The sequence below is a fragment of the Sycon ciliatum genome, chromosome 4 (assembly GCF_964019385.1).
Source record: "Sycon ciliatum chromosome 4, ocSycCili1.1, whole genome shotgun sequence".
In the NCBI taxonomy this organism is placed as follows: domain Eukaryota; kingdom Metazoa; phylum Porifera; class Calcarea; order Leucosolenida; family Sycettidae; genus Sycon; species Sycon ciliatum.
The window spans coordinates 33548800-33564017 of record NC_088646.1 but is presented as its reverse complement, the minus strand read 5'-3'; the positions used below and the strand labels follow the sequence as shown (position 1 = coordinate 33564017).

General features: G+C 49.6%; 1 protein-coding gene across 1 annotated transcript in view; it reads left to right on the top strand.

Moving 5' to 3' along the window:
• Window positions 1-15218, top strand: part of LOC135815770 (dynein axonemal heavy chain 5-like) — a 100321-nt gene that overhangs the window by 66293 nt on the left and 18810 nt on the right. The window contains exons 60-76 of the mRNA XM_065329108.1: window positions 112-219; window positions 511-650; window positions 854-985; window positions 1450-2031; window positions 6961-7360; window positions 8281-9212; window positions 10431-10559; window positions 10915-11023; window positions 11395-11598; window positions 11795-11947; window positions 12311-12348; window positions 12679-12850; window positions 13170-13324; window positions 13615-13791; window positions 14161-14284; window positions 14686-14817; window positions 14984-15088. Coding sequence (XP_065185180.1) covers window positions 112-219; window positions 511-650; window positions 854-985; window positions 1450-2031; window positions 6961-7360; window positions 8281-9212; window positions 10431-10559; window positions 10915-11023; window positions 11395-11598; window positions 11795-11947; window positions 12311-12348; window positions 12679-12850; window positions 13170-13324; window positions 13615-13791; window positions 14161-14284; window positions 14686-14817; window positions 14984-15088 — 3792 coding nt within the window. The remainder of the gene's footprint in view (window positions 1-111; window positions 220-510; window positions 651-853; window positions 986-1449; window positions 2032-6960; window positions 7361-8280; window positions 9213-10430; window positions 10560-10914; window positions 11024-11394; window positions 11599-11794; window positions 11948-12310; window positions 12349-12678; window positions 12851-13169; window positions 13325-13614; window positions 13792-14160; window positions 14285-14685; window positions 14818-14983; window positions 15089-15218) is intronic.

Here is a 15218-nt window from a genome sequence, read left to right as displayed (position 1 = left end):
CCATTACCATGGCAACTCTCCACCATTACCATGGCAACTCTCTACCATTACCATGACAACTCTGTACCATTACCATGGCAATATGCATGCCGCTTCTCTCTGAACACACAGGGCGAGCAGTTCGACAATCCCGTAGTGCTGGAGGCAATGAATAGCCTGATGACTTGCGGAGAAGTAGTCGGACTGTTCAGCGAGGATGAACTGGACGGTCTGATCCAGGTAGGTATTCTGATTCAGAGCTACTGACTTGTAAGAATGGCAAAAGTGGTACTGGTATACTCTTGCGGAGAAGTGGGTCTAGGAGTTGCTTCAGTCATAACTTCTATTCGTGTCAGGTACCATAGCTCACAACATGCCCTGCGCATAGTTTACCAGGTGACTGGAGATATCCCGCCTTGTATGTTCTGCGTAGCCTCTAGAATTCCTCGTTTAAAACATAATACTATTCTTGGCTAGTTTCGCTCTGTAGACGCTCCCATTTCTGCTTCTTTTTCTTCTTCTCTAATCCAGAGCCTACACCCCATGCTCTCAGTGGAGTACCCGCAGTTTCTCACGTGTCCAACTCAGTTTGTTCACAACAAAATCCGCGAGAATCTGCGAATTGTCGTGTGTCTCCTGCCGGACAGTCGCTTCCTGAACTGTGCTGAACGGTAAGTGAAGAGGTGTTGTGTACACTCTTGATGGGCTGACTCGATTAACTACGGCTTGGGGCAAGCATATACATGAGTAGCATGGTAGAACATGTGCAAGTTGTTGCAGGGAGGCATTTTTCATATCGGATGTTATTTGAACAGTGCGGGTGTTGGGAACTTGAGCCCTCACTGCAGTATGCTCTTGTTCGATATTCTCTCAGGCTGTGCCCATCACTGCTGTACAAATGCCAAACACTCTGGCTGCACAACTGGAGTCAGAAAGATCTCGAGGAAGAAGCCAGATATACGCTGTTCCAGCAAGAGCGCATTCCTAGGCTGAGCCGTGGTCTAGAGTGAGTGTTTGTTTCATTGGATACTGGTGTTCGTCTTGTTCCGAGTCTAGTTATTTCTGATGTGTAGTACATTTTCGGTGCTTTTTTGGTGGTGTTTTGATACTTTTGTCGTGTAAACATGAGGCCAATGAACTGTGGGGCAGTTTGAAGATAATTTAGTGGTGGCAGTTGCATGCTTCATGATGTGTGTCTGTGTCTGTGTCGATACTTGGCCAGTAACAGGAGTGCATGCTAGTCTACATGTACAATGGTGGAAAATGAAATCCAACCTCATGAATACGACAGCTTCGGGGTGATACAAGTGTAGCACTATCAACACTAGGCAGTGGCTGGAACGTGCCGGTCCTTTATCCATGTGGTTGGATTTCATTAGGCACCGCTGTAGCTTGCTATGGGTGCTGTACACAGTGCGGCTTCTCATAGGCATGCTCCCCTGTGCTCTGTGCTCTTGTTCTGCATTGCAGATTGTATCTGGTCAAGTCGCTGGCTGCATGCCACCTTTTGATGCGCAGTTACAGCAGGCAGGGTCTGTGGAGAGGCCCAGAGCCGGAGAAAGAGGCCCCAAGACAGGCCGATGCAGCCGTGCAGCAGGAGTCCTCCTCGCCACCACTGCTTGCCAAGGCCCTGGCACGGCACCGTGCTCAGATGCACATACCACCACCAGCGGAGCCCGGCAGAATGCCTCGGAAGACGTCACAACTTGTGAAAAGTCACACAGGAAACAAGACTTTGAATCCTGCCCTGCTCGAAGAGATCCAGGAGAGTGATGATGCAGCTCTGCCGTTGCAAATGACCAATGCTGCTATAGTAAAGGAAGCTCTCGAAGCAGAGAACTGTGAGGCCTGCACCCGCAGACTGCCGATTGCCGAGCGCGTGCATGCGTGCTTTCTCGGCTCAGGTGATGCTGATATCGACGATACACCTGCGAACACCAAGCTGTCATTGGACTTTATTGGTGCGGGGACGTTCCGTCACTTTGTGAGCGTTTTCAAGCAGCTCTACCTGGACAAGGTGGCGCAGTCTTCAATATCCAAAGATCAAATGATGTAGGTGACTGTTTTATAGCCTTTATTTATTATAGATAGCAATGAATAATATTAGTTCCGTGGTTATGCCACACAACAAAGAAGTCTGAAAAGATGTTTAACCGCGGAAGTTTTGTTTTTTCACGGCTGAGCGTAGCGAAAGAGTGCAAAAAACGTATTTTTCACTCACAAATATTTTCGTGCATTTGCTCTTGTTCTGCGCAACTCCGTTGAACCTGCCATCGTGGTCTTTGTTTTTCCTCGTGGTAGTTGAAGTTTTCAAGTGCTCCAGTTTTTAGTTTCCACTCGCAGCCACACAACACCACAACTCATCTTATTATTTTTTCAGAATAGATCTACAGTGTAATAGTCCAGGAGAAAGAAACGACAGTGCCGTGCACCGTCTATAATGAATCGGTCCAGCCTACAAAAGGTCCACATCGCCTGGTTGGGCCTGCAAACTGATGTACCAGTAACCTGACGTTTTTGGGAGCTGCAGATCGATCTGCGAAAGGCGGAAACAGCTAAAACGAGCTGAGCGTAATCCGCCACGCACCACTGCGGCAAGTTTGGTACCAGGCGGAGCAGAGTCACCGTTGCGCGTTGACAGCTACACAAATCAGGGCGTTTCGGACGACCAGCAAAGATTGTGGAGGTAAAATTTAGTTGACAAAACAATTGGTCACTCAGTTCCGACATGTCGAGTCGACACCTACCTGTACCGCAACCATACTCTTCAAAGCTTCAGCGAGTCCTTGAGAGTTTTCCGTGGGCGCAGTGATGAGATCGAGAGTCTACGGAGTCGGTGATGAGCGCTGTCGATCACAACATCGTGTCCCAAATGGTGGCGAAGCTCCTGGCAGAGGTGACACCGCAGTCATACTGAAGTAGTTGTCTGATATCGTGGCGAAGGGCAGCAAGGTCGTAGCTGTCTGTTGACAACACCAACCGGAGTTCACTGGGACAGCCAGCCAGTTTTCGGACCGCACATGGACCGGAGAGAAAAGATAAGTATCAGTACTTGAGACGGTGGATGTTTTTTCGATAATTTAAGAAGTACATAATCATGTAGTTGACACGATCGAAAGGGGTGTACAGGCCGTCGTATTCAAGGGAGCAAACAAACACCCAGCCCGTACCGCTCTAGGCCCTACACAGGGTGCATGATCAATGTCACGGGACCATCAGAATGTTATGGATGTGCAGAGCAATGTACATGACTGTATCGTGTTTGTAGAGGCAACCATGAACAACAAGAGTAGTTTGTCAGTCTGAGTACAAAAATCGGGCAACAATGGCATGGCAGTAAATGTTGTCCAAGTCAAACATCGTGCAAAATGCTAGTAGATTTCCGGCCAGGTGTAATCGGGGTGTAACAGATTTCGACGTCCGCAGCCATCGGACACACAAGGGGGGACAATTGGCCGGCAGGACGAGACATATGTTTGTTTGTTTTTTCACGGGTGGGGCCCACCAGACATGGTTCCGGAAGAAATTCACGCAAATGTTGACTGCTTGCTGACTTCAAACTTGTGTTCCCGAGGTGCCCATCCACCTCACTCACGTCAGATAGTAGTAGTATTATTCACACATTTCTACCGAATGAGTACGCGGCTAAGCAGTACAGGGAGCCAGCATATGTTCTCTCAGCATAAAAGCAAGCAAAGAATAAGGAGTACATGGGCAATGGAAACAGTTCCAAAGTACAGCCTGGGATTGTATGAGTGCAAACAAGTACGACAATAGTCATGGGCTATTGCAGCAAGCGACAACAACACAACAGATAATGGGACAGCAACCGCAGGGGGGCATGCGATGTTAACCAGGGGTGGGAAGAAATACTGTCCAGGTTTCCTTCATCCAGAGTGTAAGACTAGGTTCCCGAACACGCTCAATATCAGTGTACGTTCCAGACGGAGCGATAACTAAAGCGGCAGGTAGCGCGTAATCCTCACTCGGTCGCTGCAGTCTGCAATGTGCGAGGTGAGGTAACATGATGGCACACTGCACAACTCCACTGTTGTAACACCAAACCAATTCATAAAAGTTAAGCCACCACTTTGATTGTGTAAGGTGTGCGAGACACCCCAGTCAGCTGCCAGGCCAAGTCAACTGGTTAAAGCTTTACGTATCTTGATCTCGCTTGTGCATGCCGTCCTTATGTTTTCGGTGTTGAATCTTAATGAAGTATTTATATATGTTTTCCTCTTGCTGTCCTTTCAGTACCAAGCCAGTACCTAGGCCGTGGAACAGACACCGGATCACCCACGACTGGACATGATGCAAGCGATTGGGAACGGCCTTGTGTGGTGTATAAATGGGTAACCCGGCTTGCCATTATTTAGTGTGTATGTGAGTGATGACGGAGTGAGTAAGAAGCCCGATGGGCAGTGATGACACATGATTGCGTAGGGCTTGATGCCATACTCACGGAGAAGCCCAATGGGCAGTGAGGACACAAGATTGTGTATGGCTTGATGCCATAATGAGGGAGAAGCCCGATGGGCCGTGATGGCACATGAATGTGTATAGCTAGATGCCATGATGAGGGGGAGGGAGAAGCCCGATGGGCAGTGATGAGTATGGCTTGGTGCCATGATGAGGGAGAAGCCCGATGGGCAGTGATGACACATGGTTGTGTATGGCTTGATGCCATGATGAGGGAGAAGCCCGATGGGCAGTGATGGCACATGGTTGTGTATGGCTTAATGCCATGATGAGGGAGAAGCCTGATGGGCAGTGATGACACATGGTTGTTTATGGCTTGATGCCATGATGAGGGAGAAGCCCGATGGGCAGTGATGGCACATGGTTGTGTATGGCTTGATGCCATGATGAGAGAGAAGCCCGATGGTCAGTGATGACACATGATGGTGTATGACTTGATGAACGATCATGTGGTTATGAATGATTACAGACATGTTGAAACCGAGAGAGAGAGAGTGAGAGTTACATAGAGGTATGAGGGTTTTTTATGTCTCGGTACCGGCTTTTCACCCCGTTTTTTGTCGGGGCACGCGGAGGAGCGTACGTGCACGGGCAGTACGTGTGTGTACAGTATGTGTGTGTGTACAGTACGAGTGGGTACAGTGAGTGTGTGTGTGTGTACAGTGAGTGTGCGTAAGGGTGCATGTGTGTGCAGTAAGTGTGTGAGGGGCGGACGTGTGCATTCGATACAGGATTCCTTCTCTTGCAGGAACTGAACGGACGTCCAGCCCAATCACGGAAGTACAGCACCTCACATTGAATTTACTGGCAGTACTACTCCATGATGTAGCACTCGCAACCTAGCAGGGGAACTTTCGGGCATTTCGCAGAGATATTGTCTGCTCGGAGTGCACTGCTGATCATGTTATCCTGGCTGATGTGTGCTCGCCCGGTTGCCACCGGACCCAACCAGTTACCTGGCCTACTAGTGAGCATCCCAGGGCAAGTCTGGCCGGGTCTCCATCATGTTCATAGTAACTATACACTTGGCCACAGATGGTGGTCACAGTGCCCAAGACTTTGGCACACTGGCGCCATGCGCCACACTGCTCGTTTTCCTTGTCCAAATCTATGTGTGCTGCTCTCCTATCGGCCTCACTATCCTTTACATCGTGAGTGTGATTGCTCTGGTAGACCACTACCCCATGTACTGAACAGTCGCTTTGTGAGTGAAAAGTTTTGTTTTTTCACGGCTGAGCGTAGCGAAAGAGTGCAAAAAACGTATTTTTCACTCACAAATATTTTCGTGCATTTGCTCTTGTTCTGCGCAACTCCGTTGAACCTGCCATCGTGGTCTTTGTTTTTCCTCGTGGTAGTTGAAGTTGCCCGCCCACCCACCCTGGTTTCATGGGAGTCGTCCGCTGTTCTTCTTGACAATCTATGCCTATGTGTGTGGCTTATGATTATGACATACACCGGTTATTACATACCATTTCTTGCTATCTCTATTCTTGGGTCTGACTGGCAGCGGGGCAGGAATTAATGAAATAGAAAGGTTTTTTGGCCGAAAGGCGTGTTTTTCCTCTAGCCCGGTTGAGCGGTCGCGGCTAGGAATGTAGGGAGTCATTGTTTTTCAGGCGCTCCCCTGCTGCCCAGTCACCCATGCTCACCACTGGCCATGCTGTTTCACTTGATTTCACGGCCTTTTCTCCCGCTTGCTGGCGGTTCTTTGATGGATTTAGATGTTTTTCGGCTATTTATCTATTATGTGGCTGCGAGTGTGGTTTTTTGCTTCTACTCATTTCTGGAAAACCACCACGGTGGTGAGTGTGATTGCTCTGGTAGACCACTACCCCATGTACTGAACAGTCGCTTTGTGAGTGAAAACTAATATTATTCATTGCTATCATTAAATTATTGTCTCCACGTCGCTTTTTTTGTATACTTTATTATAGGTTTGTGATGTACTGCTACAGTAAGATCGGGCGCCGAAGAACACCTCGCCGAAGAACACCCAGGCTGGAAAACCGGCAAAATTTAAGAACAGTCCAGGCTAGAATTATCAGATTTAAGAACACTAGATCTACATTGTACGTAGATCTACATTGTACATGTATGGGAGGTGAGTACATGTCATGTACACGTGTAAACAGTAACTGCTACATGTACAGTCATTCCCATTTACGACACCCACTAGTTTAGAAGTACTACATTGCACTACATGTACATGTACATGACAAACGTCATGACGTCACTCGACTCGCCGCGCGCGTGTGAATAAGAACGGTCTGGCTAGAATCAAAAATTTAAGAACTTTCCTAGGCTGCGCTCGAGCCCCTGCGTTCTTCGGCGCCCGATCTTACTGTAGTGCTAGTTGTAGAGTGTACCGAGCAATGATCAGACTGGAACTGCATTGTGTGGTCATGTTCCGTATTGCATTTCATGCACCTCATTCCAGTGTTGTAGTACGTTGATTCCTGATGTATGCACACGTGTGCGCTCGTGTGCATGTTGTCTGTACAGTGCTGCCATTGACACGATACAACGGACCAACAACCGTATTGCCGAGATCCAGGCAGAGGCGGCAACGAAGACTGCAGAGCTAGAAAGCGTGGAAGCCAATGTGCAACGATCGCTCGCCCAGCTAACGGAGTCATCCTCGTTGCTGGAGGCGCTGTATGCGCGCATGAATATTGATAAGCACAAAGGCCGCTACTTAGCTGCTGTGCTCGGTGCGACTGATGAGCGGGTGAACAACCTAGAGGAGCGCCATCGAGTTGCTTTGAGCAATCGAGTCATGGTCGACAAGGCCGAGCTTGTTTCCGGGCTGGAGAGGCAACAGCAAGAGCTGGAAACTCGTATTGTGGCTGCTACGGAAACGACGAACAAACTTTCTGAAGATCTGGCAAACGCCAAGTCGAAGGTTAGTGGCATGCCTGCTTCAACTTGTGCTGTGCAAGTCCATCAGGATTGGTCTGTTAAGGTAGCTCAAACCTCTTTGAAAGTTGAAAATACCTCAGAAGTGATATTCGTATGGGGGTACTTATGCATTTTGTTGTAGCTATGGGGCCTCGAAGTTCAGAAAATTGCGTTTTCTTACTTTCAAGTGTTTCAAGTGGCCATAAGTACACCAAAATGCTCCGTAGTATCTATGCATGCTAGAGAACAACTTAGAACAGAGAAAACAGCACTTCTTCTTTGAAAGGGCCAAAGTGGTCCGAGCTACCTTAATAAGGGTTGTTTTTCACTGCTTTGTGCTACTGGAGATCATCATCTGTTGTGCATCCGCTATGTAGCACTTAGTCTAGTTGTCTGTTTTATAGGAACCATGGCAACCACTAGCTGTATCCACCACCCCTGCATAAAACACCATGGATCACCTCTTGCACAGGGGGGGGGGAAAGTGGTACCCGACAAGTAGGGTTATTATATCTATTCAAGAGGGGTTTATAATGCATATATTGCACACAATACCATGCACCACCCAAAATGGCCTCTTGGCTTCCGATTGTAAAATATATATACAGCTTATGAACGAAGTCTTCAAGATGGGCCTTTCCAGAAAATTATGGACATAGTGGATGGCTACAGTTGAGTCTAAGTATCTTGAGAAAAGCTTTTAAATGTCTAAATGTTTTGGCTGGACCAACATCCTAAGACAAATGTTGGAAATGTACACGTAAAGGATGAAGCCATGCCTGTAGTAACCCATCACCTTCAGTAAGTGTGCAGCTTGTGTGACAGAAAGAATGAGTCATGGAGTTGGTTACATTAGGACATTCAAAAACAATTGTAACGTTTCACAATGCTCCACTGGTGTGTAATGCTGTTGCTGTGCTGCAGGTTCTGGCGGTGAAGGCCAAGATTGATCGTAACACCATGGAGCGGATCCGAACACTGAACAGTCCGCCAACACTGATTGGAGAGGTGATGGAGATGATCCAGGAAACGCTCAGGTTCTATGCTCCAATCAGTGCATCTCAAGAGGGAACGCCGGCTTCTGGTTCTCAAGTCTCCACGCTAGGCGACACAAGCAGTAAAGCAGGGCCACCACAGACACCAGCGGCAGCACTGAAGCGTCGTCAAACAGGCGGCCTTCAGCTTCAGCTTCAGAGTAAGATCGACAAAGATCGTTGGGCCGACATTCAATTGTCTATTGGAGATCCGCAGCGGTTTGTGGACTCTTTGTTCGCCGTTCCGTGGGAGGACACACTGGAGCCGGCCATCCTCAATCTCCTCGAGAGTAGATTGAAGCCACAGCAGGTCGAGGTGAGAGAACCTACACACAGGCGAGTAGGGGTCAGGACCACTGCTGCTGCCGCCACGCCCAGACCCAAGGCTACGGGGCTCAAGGACGGCGCACCGCGGGCCACACACATGGAGACCATGATCACCGTGAAGAAAGCCAAGTACGCATCCGAGGACACGGCCATTCTGACCTCCTACATGCTGGCAATCGTGGATTACCAGCGCGCTCTGCAGCCGCACATAGTCGCGTGTGATCAGCTGGGCGAGCTCAAGTCGGAGCTGTCCGGTCTGCTGCTGCAGAGCAAACTGCAATCTCAACCCAGTGAAGAAGCAAGCAGGGCAGCAACACCAGCCCCACCAGTGCACCGGGGCTTGGTTCTTAGTCCTGATGAGGTCACCCGCCTCAAGGATGAAATGGCTGAGGCCCAGAGGCAGTACGATGAGGCTGTGATGAAGAAGTTCACGCTGTCTCTTCGGCTCAAGGAGATCAATGAAGACGTTCGCAATGTCTCGCATCTGATGACATGGTGAGTACAGAAATAAGTCAATTGCATTCCTTCATGTCTTCACTAGCAATGAAAAGTTTTGTCAGACGCCACCACCACCGTCGCCGCCGCCGCCACCACCACCACCACCACCACCACCACCACCACCACCACCACCACCATAACCACACCATAACCACCACCACCACCACCACCACCACCACCACCACCACCACCACCACCACCACCACCACCACCACCACCACCACCACCACCACCACCACCACCACCACCACCACCACCACCACCACCACCACCACCACCACCACCACCACCACCACCACCACCACCACCACCACCACCACCACCACCACCATAACCACCACCACCACCACCATAACCACCACCACCACCACCATAACCACCACCACCACCATCATAACCACCACCACCACCACCACCACCACCACCACCACCACCACCACCACCACCACCACCACCACCACCACCACCACCACCACCACCACCACCACCACCACCACCACCACCATAACCACCACCACCATAACCACCACCACCACCACCACCACCACCACCACCACCACCACCACCACCACCACCACCACCACCACCACCACCACCACCACCACCACCACCACCACCACCACCACCACCACCACCACCACCACCACCACCACCACCATAACCACCACCACCACCACCATAACCACCACCACCACCATCATAACCAACACCACCACCACCACCACCACCACCACCACCACCACCACCACCACCACCACCACCACCACCACCACCACCACCACCACCACCACCACCACCACCACCACCACCACCACCACCACCACCACCACCACCACCACCACCACCACCACCACCACCACCACCACCACCACCACCACCACCACCACCACCACCACCACCACCACCACCACCACCACCACCACCACCACCACCACCACCACCATCACCACCACCACCACCACCACCACCACCATAACCACCACCATAACCACCACCACCACCACCACCACCACCACCACCACCACCACCACCACCACCACCACCACCACCACCACCACCACCACCACCACCACCACCACCACCACCACCACCACCACCACCACCACCACCACCACCACCACCACCACCACCACCACCACCACCACCACCACCACCACCACCACCACCACCACCACTACTGATAGATCCATATCCTCTCTTCTTTTCATCCTGCAGGTTAAATCAGCAGGAGAAGCGCTGGAAAGCAGTGGCTACTCGGGACACAGAGAGCTCTACTGCGGCCACAAACTGCCTTGTGCTGGCCGCCTTTCTTGTTTATGTCTCACCATTACATCCGGGATGCAGGTATGAACACGCTGCTGCCTGTGCTCATGTGCTATTACTGGTGTGTACTTGTTTGTTTGCTGATGTACTGGTCAGTTGGTCAGTTGTCCCTTTGGATGGACTTGTTGCCAGAATCCCATTGTCAGCAGTTATGCAGCCACTGTCACTGATCATTTTCTTATTACTAACTTGAGCCATGCCAGTGCCTGTGCTTTAATGTTACATATGCACACACTTGTAGTGTGTGGACACTGCCAGAGGGAGCATCCCTCTTGATTAACTGAGCTATTTTCTTCATATTTCCACTAACCTGTGTGTGCTCATGTATGTGTGTGTGTACTTGTGTCTGTGCATGCACACATGACATTTCTCTTAGGCATGAGCTGATGGACAAGGTGTGGCGGCTGTGCTTGCGGCACGGAATGCCCGAGCCGAGCAAGAAAGTGCTGAAGACCTGCTCATACAGTGAATTTGTCCTGTGCAGCGTAAGGACACGAACTATATAATTTAAAGTCAGCTGGTGCCGCTGAGCTGTGTATCTTGTTGATAGTTACTGCACCAACACAAACACCATTCAGCTCTTGTATTAGGGTGAATATCTTGTTCCATCTCGCTCTGTTTCATAGTGCTAGCACGGTACACATTGCTGTGTGTTATGCTGTGTGTTAGGGATGATTCATACTTCACAGTACACACGGTAAACACATCACGTGACGGTCGGGCGATTAGCAAAAACAAACTGAGATCGAAATAAACTTCTTCGTGATGCGACGCATTTGCCATACGCGAAATGAAGTATGAATACAGGCTTTAGGCTGTGTGCTGTGTTGCTTATGATGCACAACTGATGCTGCAGGGTTGCAATGCGGAGAATTATTTGGACTGCTTCAAGCGTCGCCAGCTGCAGCTGATGCTGCCAACGGACGACGCGTCACAACTGGTCGCTGCCATGCTGTCTAACGGCCAACTGCCCAGTGTTCCTCTGCTGACAGACACTCACCTTTCAATGCAAGCCTGGCTGATGTCCTTCACTGACAATATGTGCTGTCTTAAGCACCAGGTATGTAGTCATGCTAATCTTGTCTATGTTTTACTCGCCATGGACTTCTTCTTTTTCTTTCCAGCAAAACTATTTGAGCACGTCAAAACCGCCTACTTTGGGGATCATGGAATTGTTTGGAAATTTGTACGAGTGCTGTGATCCATGTTGTAAGTCACAGTGCATTCCTGATCTTTTGTTTGCTGATCGGTGATAGGACATTGAACTTCATCAAATGCTTGAAGAGTGCATTCTGGAAGGCAGAACAATGGTCATTATGGACGTCGAGCCGTCCAGTCTGCTTGAAGATCCCATTATGATGCAAGTACTGCAGCATGAATATCCTCTCAAGGAAACGAAGAAAGCTCCGGTAGGTTGAATGTTGATGTGCACAGTAGGCCAATGCTACATTGTTACATGTTCCTGGGCTGGGTACATAGGCAACACATTTAGCGGATTCTGAAAGGGAACTCGCGCTCAGTTGGAATTTTAATTCCGATGTGATCAGCTGATATCTCAACTACTTTCCTGATGATGTTAACTGTGTGGCTCTCTTCAGGGCAGTTTCTCATACTGAAATCTGATTCCCAGTAAACGACCAAAGCCTCCATGTGTAAGGGAACCCTGTTTCAAGTCAGTGTATTTTGGCATTTGACAGTGTAGCTGGAGTTTTGATTTTTGGCTTGAGTGTTGGCTTTTAGCTGGAGTGTTGTCATCTGTCCTTGCTGTGCAGTTTGGTAATCGGGAGCTGGCATGGCATGAGTCCTTCAGGTAAGTGGTTGCCATCACTGCTCAGCTAGTCTCGATTGCAGGACATAGCATGGGTTGCAGTATTCAGTGGGAACTCGATTATGTTCAGAATTCAGTGGAAATGTGATTGTGTTCTCACCGATAACTACCCACTGAAAGTGGAGCAGACGGAACCTCACAACCCTGACTTGTTTTACTGGCAGTGAAAGGGTTTGAACCATCACACTGTATTGCAATCTTGGTCTGGACAAGCTACGTTCCACACTTGCAAGCTCGCTACCACAAACATGTGCATGCATTGATATATTTTTAATTGATTTGTGTCATTTTTTTATTTGGTTGTTGCAACAGGCTGGTATTATGTACATGTGTGGCTATTAAAGCTATCCCACAGCAATTGTTTGACACGGTTATTGTTATCGATGCCACCGGTGAGCGTGGTGGTGTGGTGAACATCTTCAGCCGCCGCTACATGGCTGTCGCCAAGCACATGCAGCGTTCCCATGTGGAAACTATAAACGAGGTGAGAGCGTGTTGCAGACTGATCGGTCCGGCACTGGGCCTAGGAGACAGGGAATGTGTGCTTATGCATCTGTGCTCGTTCAACCAGCTAACCCTCCAACATGCTTCGAAAGTATTATTTCCCCACCGTTTGGCTTAGTGTTAGCTGCCCATCGGTGTTCATGCTGTGGAGGTGTTCATTAGTATATCACCTAGCATTATCCAGTGTGGTGGTGGTGGTGGTGGTGCCTTCTGAACACTAGCAATTCAGCACCTGTACAGATGACAGGGTTAGGCCTTCACCAACACCCTACTTGTATGTTGTATTCCCTGCCTTGCAGCGCATATTCACGATACAAGAAAAGCTGGAGGAGATCGAACTCAACATTGTCAAGATCATGTCCAAGTGTCCGAAGATGTTCGACGTTGTCAACATGGCCCTTCTCCGCAGCAACCTGCATGGGCTGAAGAAGCGCCACGACAAAGAAACGAAGGAGTATGTTCAGCAGCTTGCGTTCCTACATACAGCACAGTGGTGTTACTCTCGTGCTTGCTTGTCACACATGCCCGTACCTTGCGGATACGCATTGTGCATTGGTGTCAATGCGATGGTGACATATACCAGAATGGTGTTTGCTTGCTTGGCGAATGAGACTCGCGATCTTGGTAGCAAATGCCACACCAGTTGTTACTTTGCTCATACCTGCGTGTCATGCCTTAGTTGCAGCACATTCTTGCTGCAACTTGTGTATTGGTTTCTTCTGCCTATACCGTGGCGATGTCTAGGTTGGAGTATCTGCTTGACGTCGAGAGTCGGGCGGGTTCCGATTGTGAAGAGCTGGCAAGCAGTGCAGCTGTACTGTACGAAGCCCTGTGCAGCACCGAGGTGCTGTGCGCACAGTTCACCGTCAAGCTACCGGTCATTTTGCAGATACTGGACTCGGCCGTCCGTGATGTGGACCCGTGAGTAGGATTTCCTGATATCTTGTCCATGCTGCTCTGCAATATTGTTCGCAGGGGTGGGTCGGGGGGGGGGGGGGGGGGGGGGGTTCCAGGGGTTCCGCAGAACCACTAAAATAATTTTGAACCATATGCATGCCCTTGTATCAGCTATTCAGTTTTGGCTAAATTGGAACCCCTGTAGAGATCTCTGGATCCGCTCCTGGTTCTACGCAGACTCTGAAAACCTGAGCACTCTGGTTAAACCGCAAAGCCTGGAATTCATATCGCTATGCACTTAACTTTCACACCGTCCATTTCTGTTGACTGATGTGACCTATGGGATAATGTCTAGGAAGAGCTCTTGCACCTGTCTTTGTTCTTTGCCTTCAGTCCGCACCGTCTCAGCGACATTTGGTCTCTCTTCCTATCTCGGGCCATGTCTTATGCATGTGGTATGCTGGAAGAGCTCGATCAGATTGCCTTGTCCTTCTTTTTGGCCATCGAAATGTGGCAAGTAAGTATAGCTAGAAGTGACGAAAGCCCCAGGACTCCAGGCCACTCGCCTGTGTTTAGCGTGGCTGGCCTTGTGGTGTATGCAGGACAGCGAAGGGCTACGGATAATGATTTACGATATCCTAAAATTGGCAAGCTGGCTGTGATATGGCTTGGAGTGGTGTTTTGTAGAACATGTTACTGTGAATGCTGGACACAGTGACAGTAGAATGATGTTCATACTTACAGCATGTAACTGTTGAGTCACTGGATAAAAGTGTCCGGTGTGATTCTTACGTTAAAGCTCACGATCACCTAACCATTATACCCACACTTGCACACTGTTGACTGTGACCTTTTCGAGCTTGGCAATTCATGTTCATGTCTGTTTGGCTTTGATCGACTATGCTGTGTCTTGCAAAGGAGCAGGAACGAGCAGCAGATAGCCGCAAGGCACTCGTCACACAGCTCGAGAAGGACTTCCTTCTCGCACCGGCATCGACAGCAATGAATGTGTTCTGCGTAGTCGGCGCACCTCCTGTGATCAACATCCAGGTACGGCCGGCTTGACTTGATATTTGTAGTGCCTGTGCCCAGTGCAATCAGGCTCAATGCTGGCTTCCTGTACTCCTGCCATGCGGAGCACTGAATGCAATCCCCTGTGTGTTTGTCCACTCCTGCCGTCGAATTTCTATTCAAATGCTATGTGCTCTCTTTGCAGATGCCCACTGCTATTGTGGATCGCAGTACGAAGGAGAAGGGCAAGTTGCCAATGTGGAAGAAACCGTTTGATTGGCTACAGGAAGAACAGTGGCAGGGAATTCAGGTCAGTGTAGAATACAAGCGGCATTTGTCATGGCTCCATGTTTCAGTGTTTTGTTTCAACGCATGACTTGACAACTCGGCCATTGCGGACTTGAATTGGTTACAAACAATAGTGCATTTGGCGAAAGTAC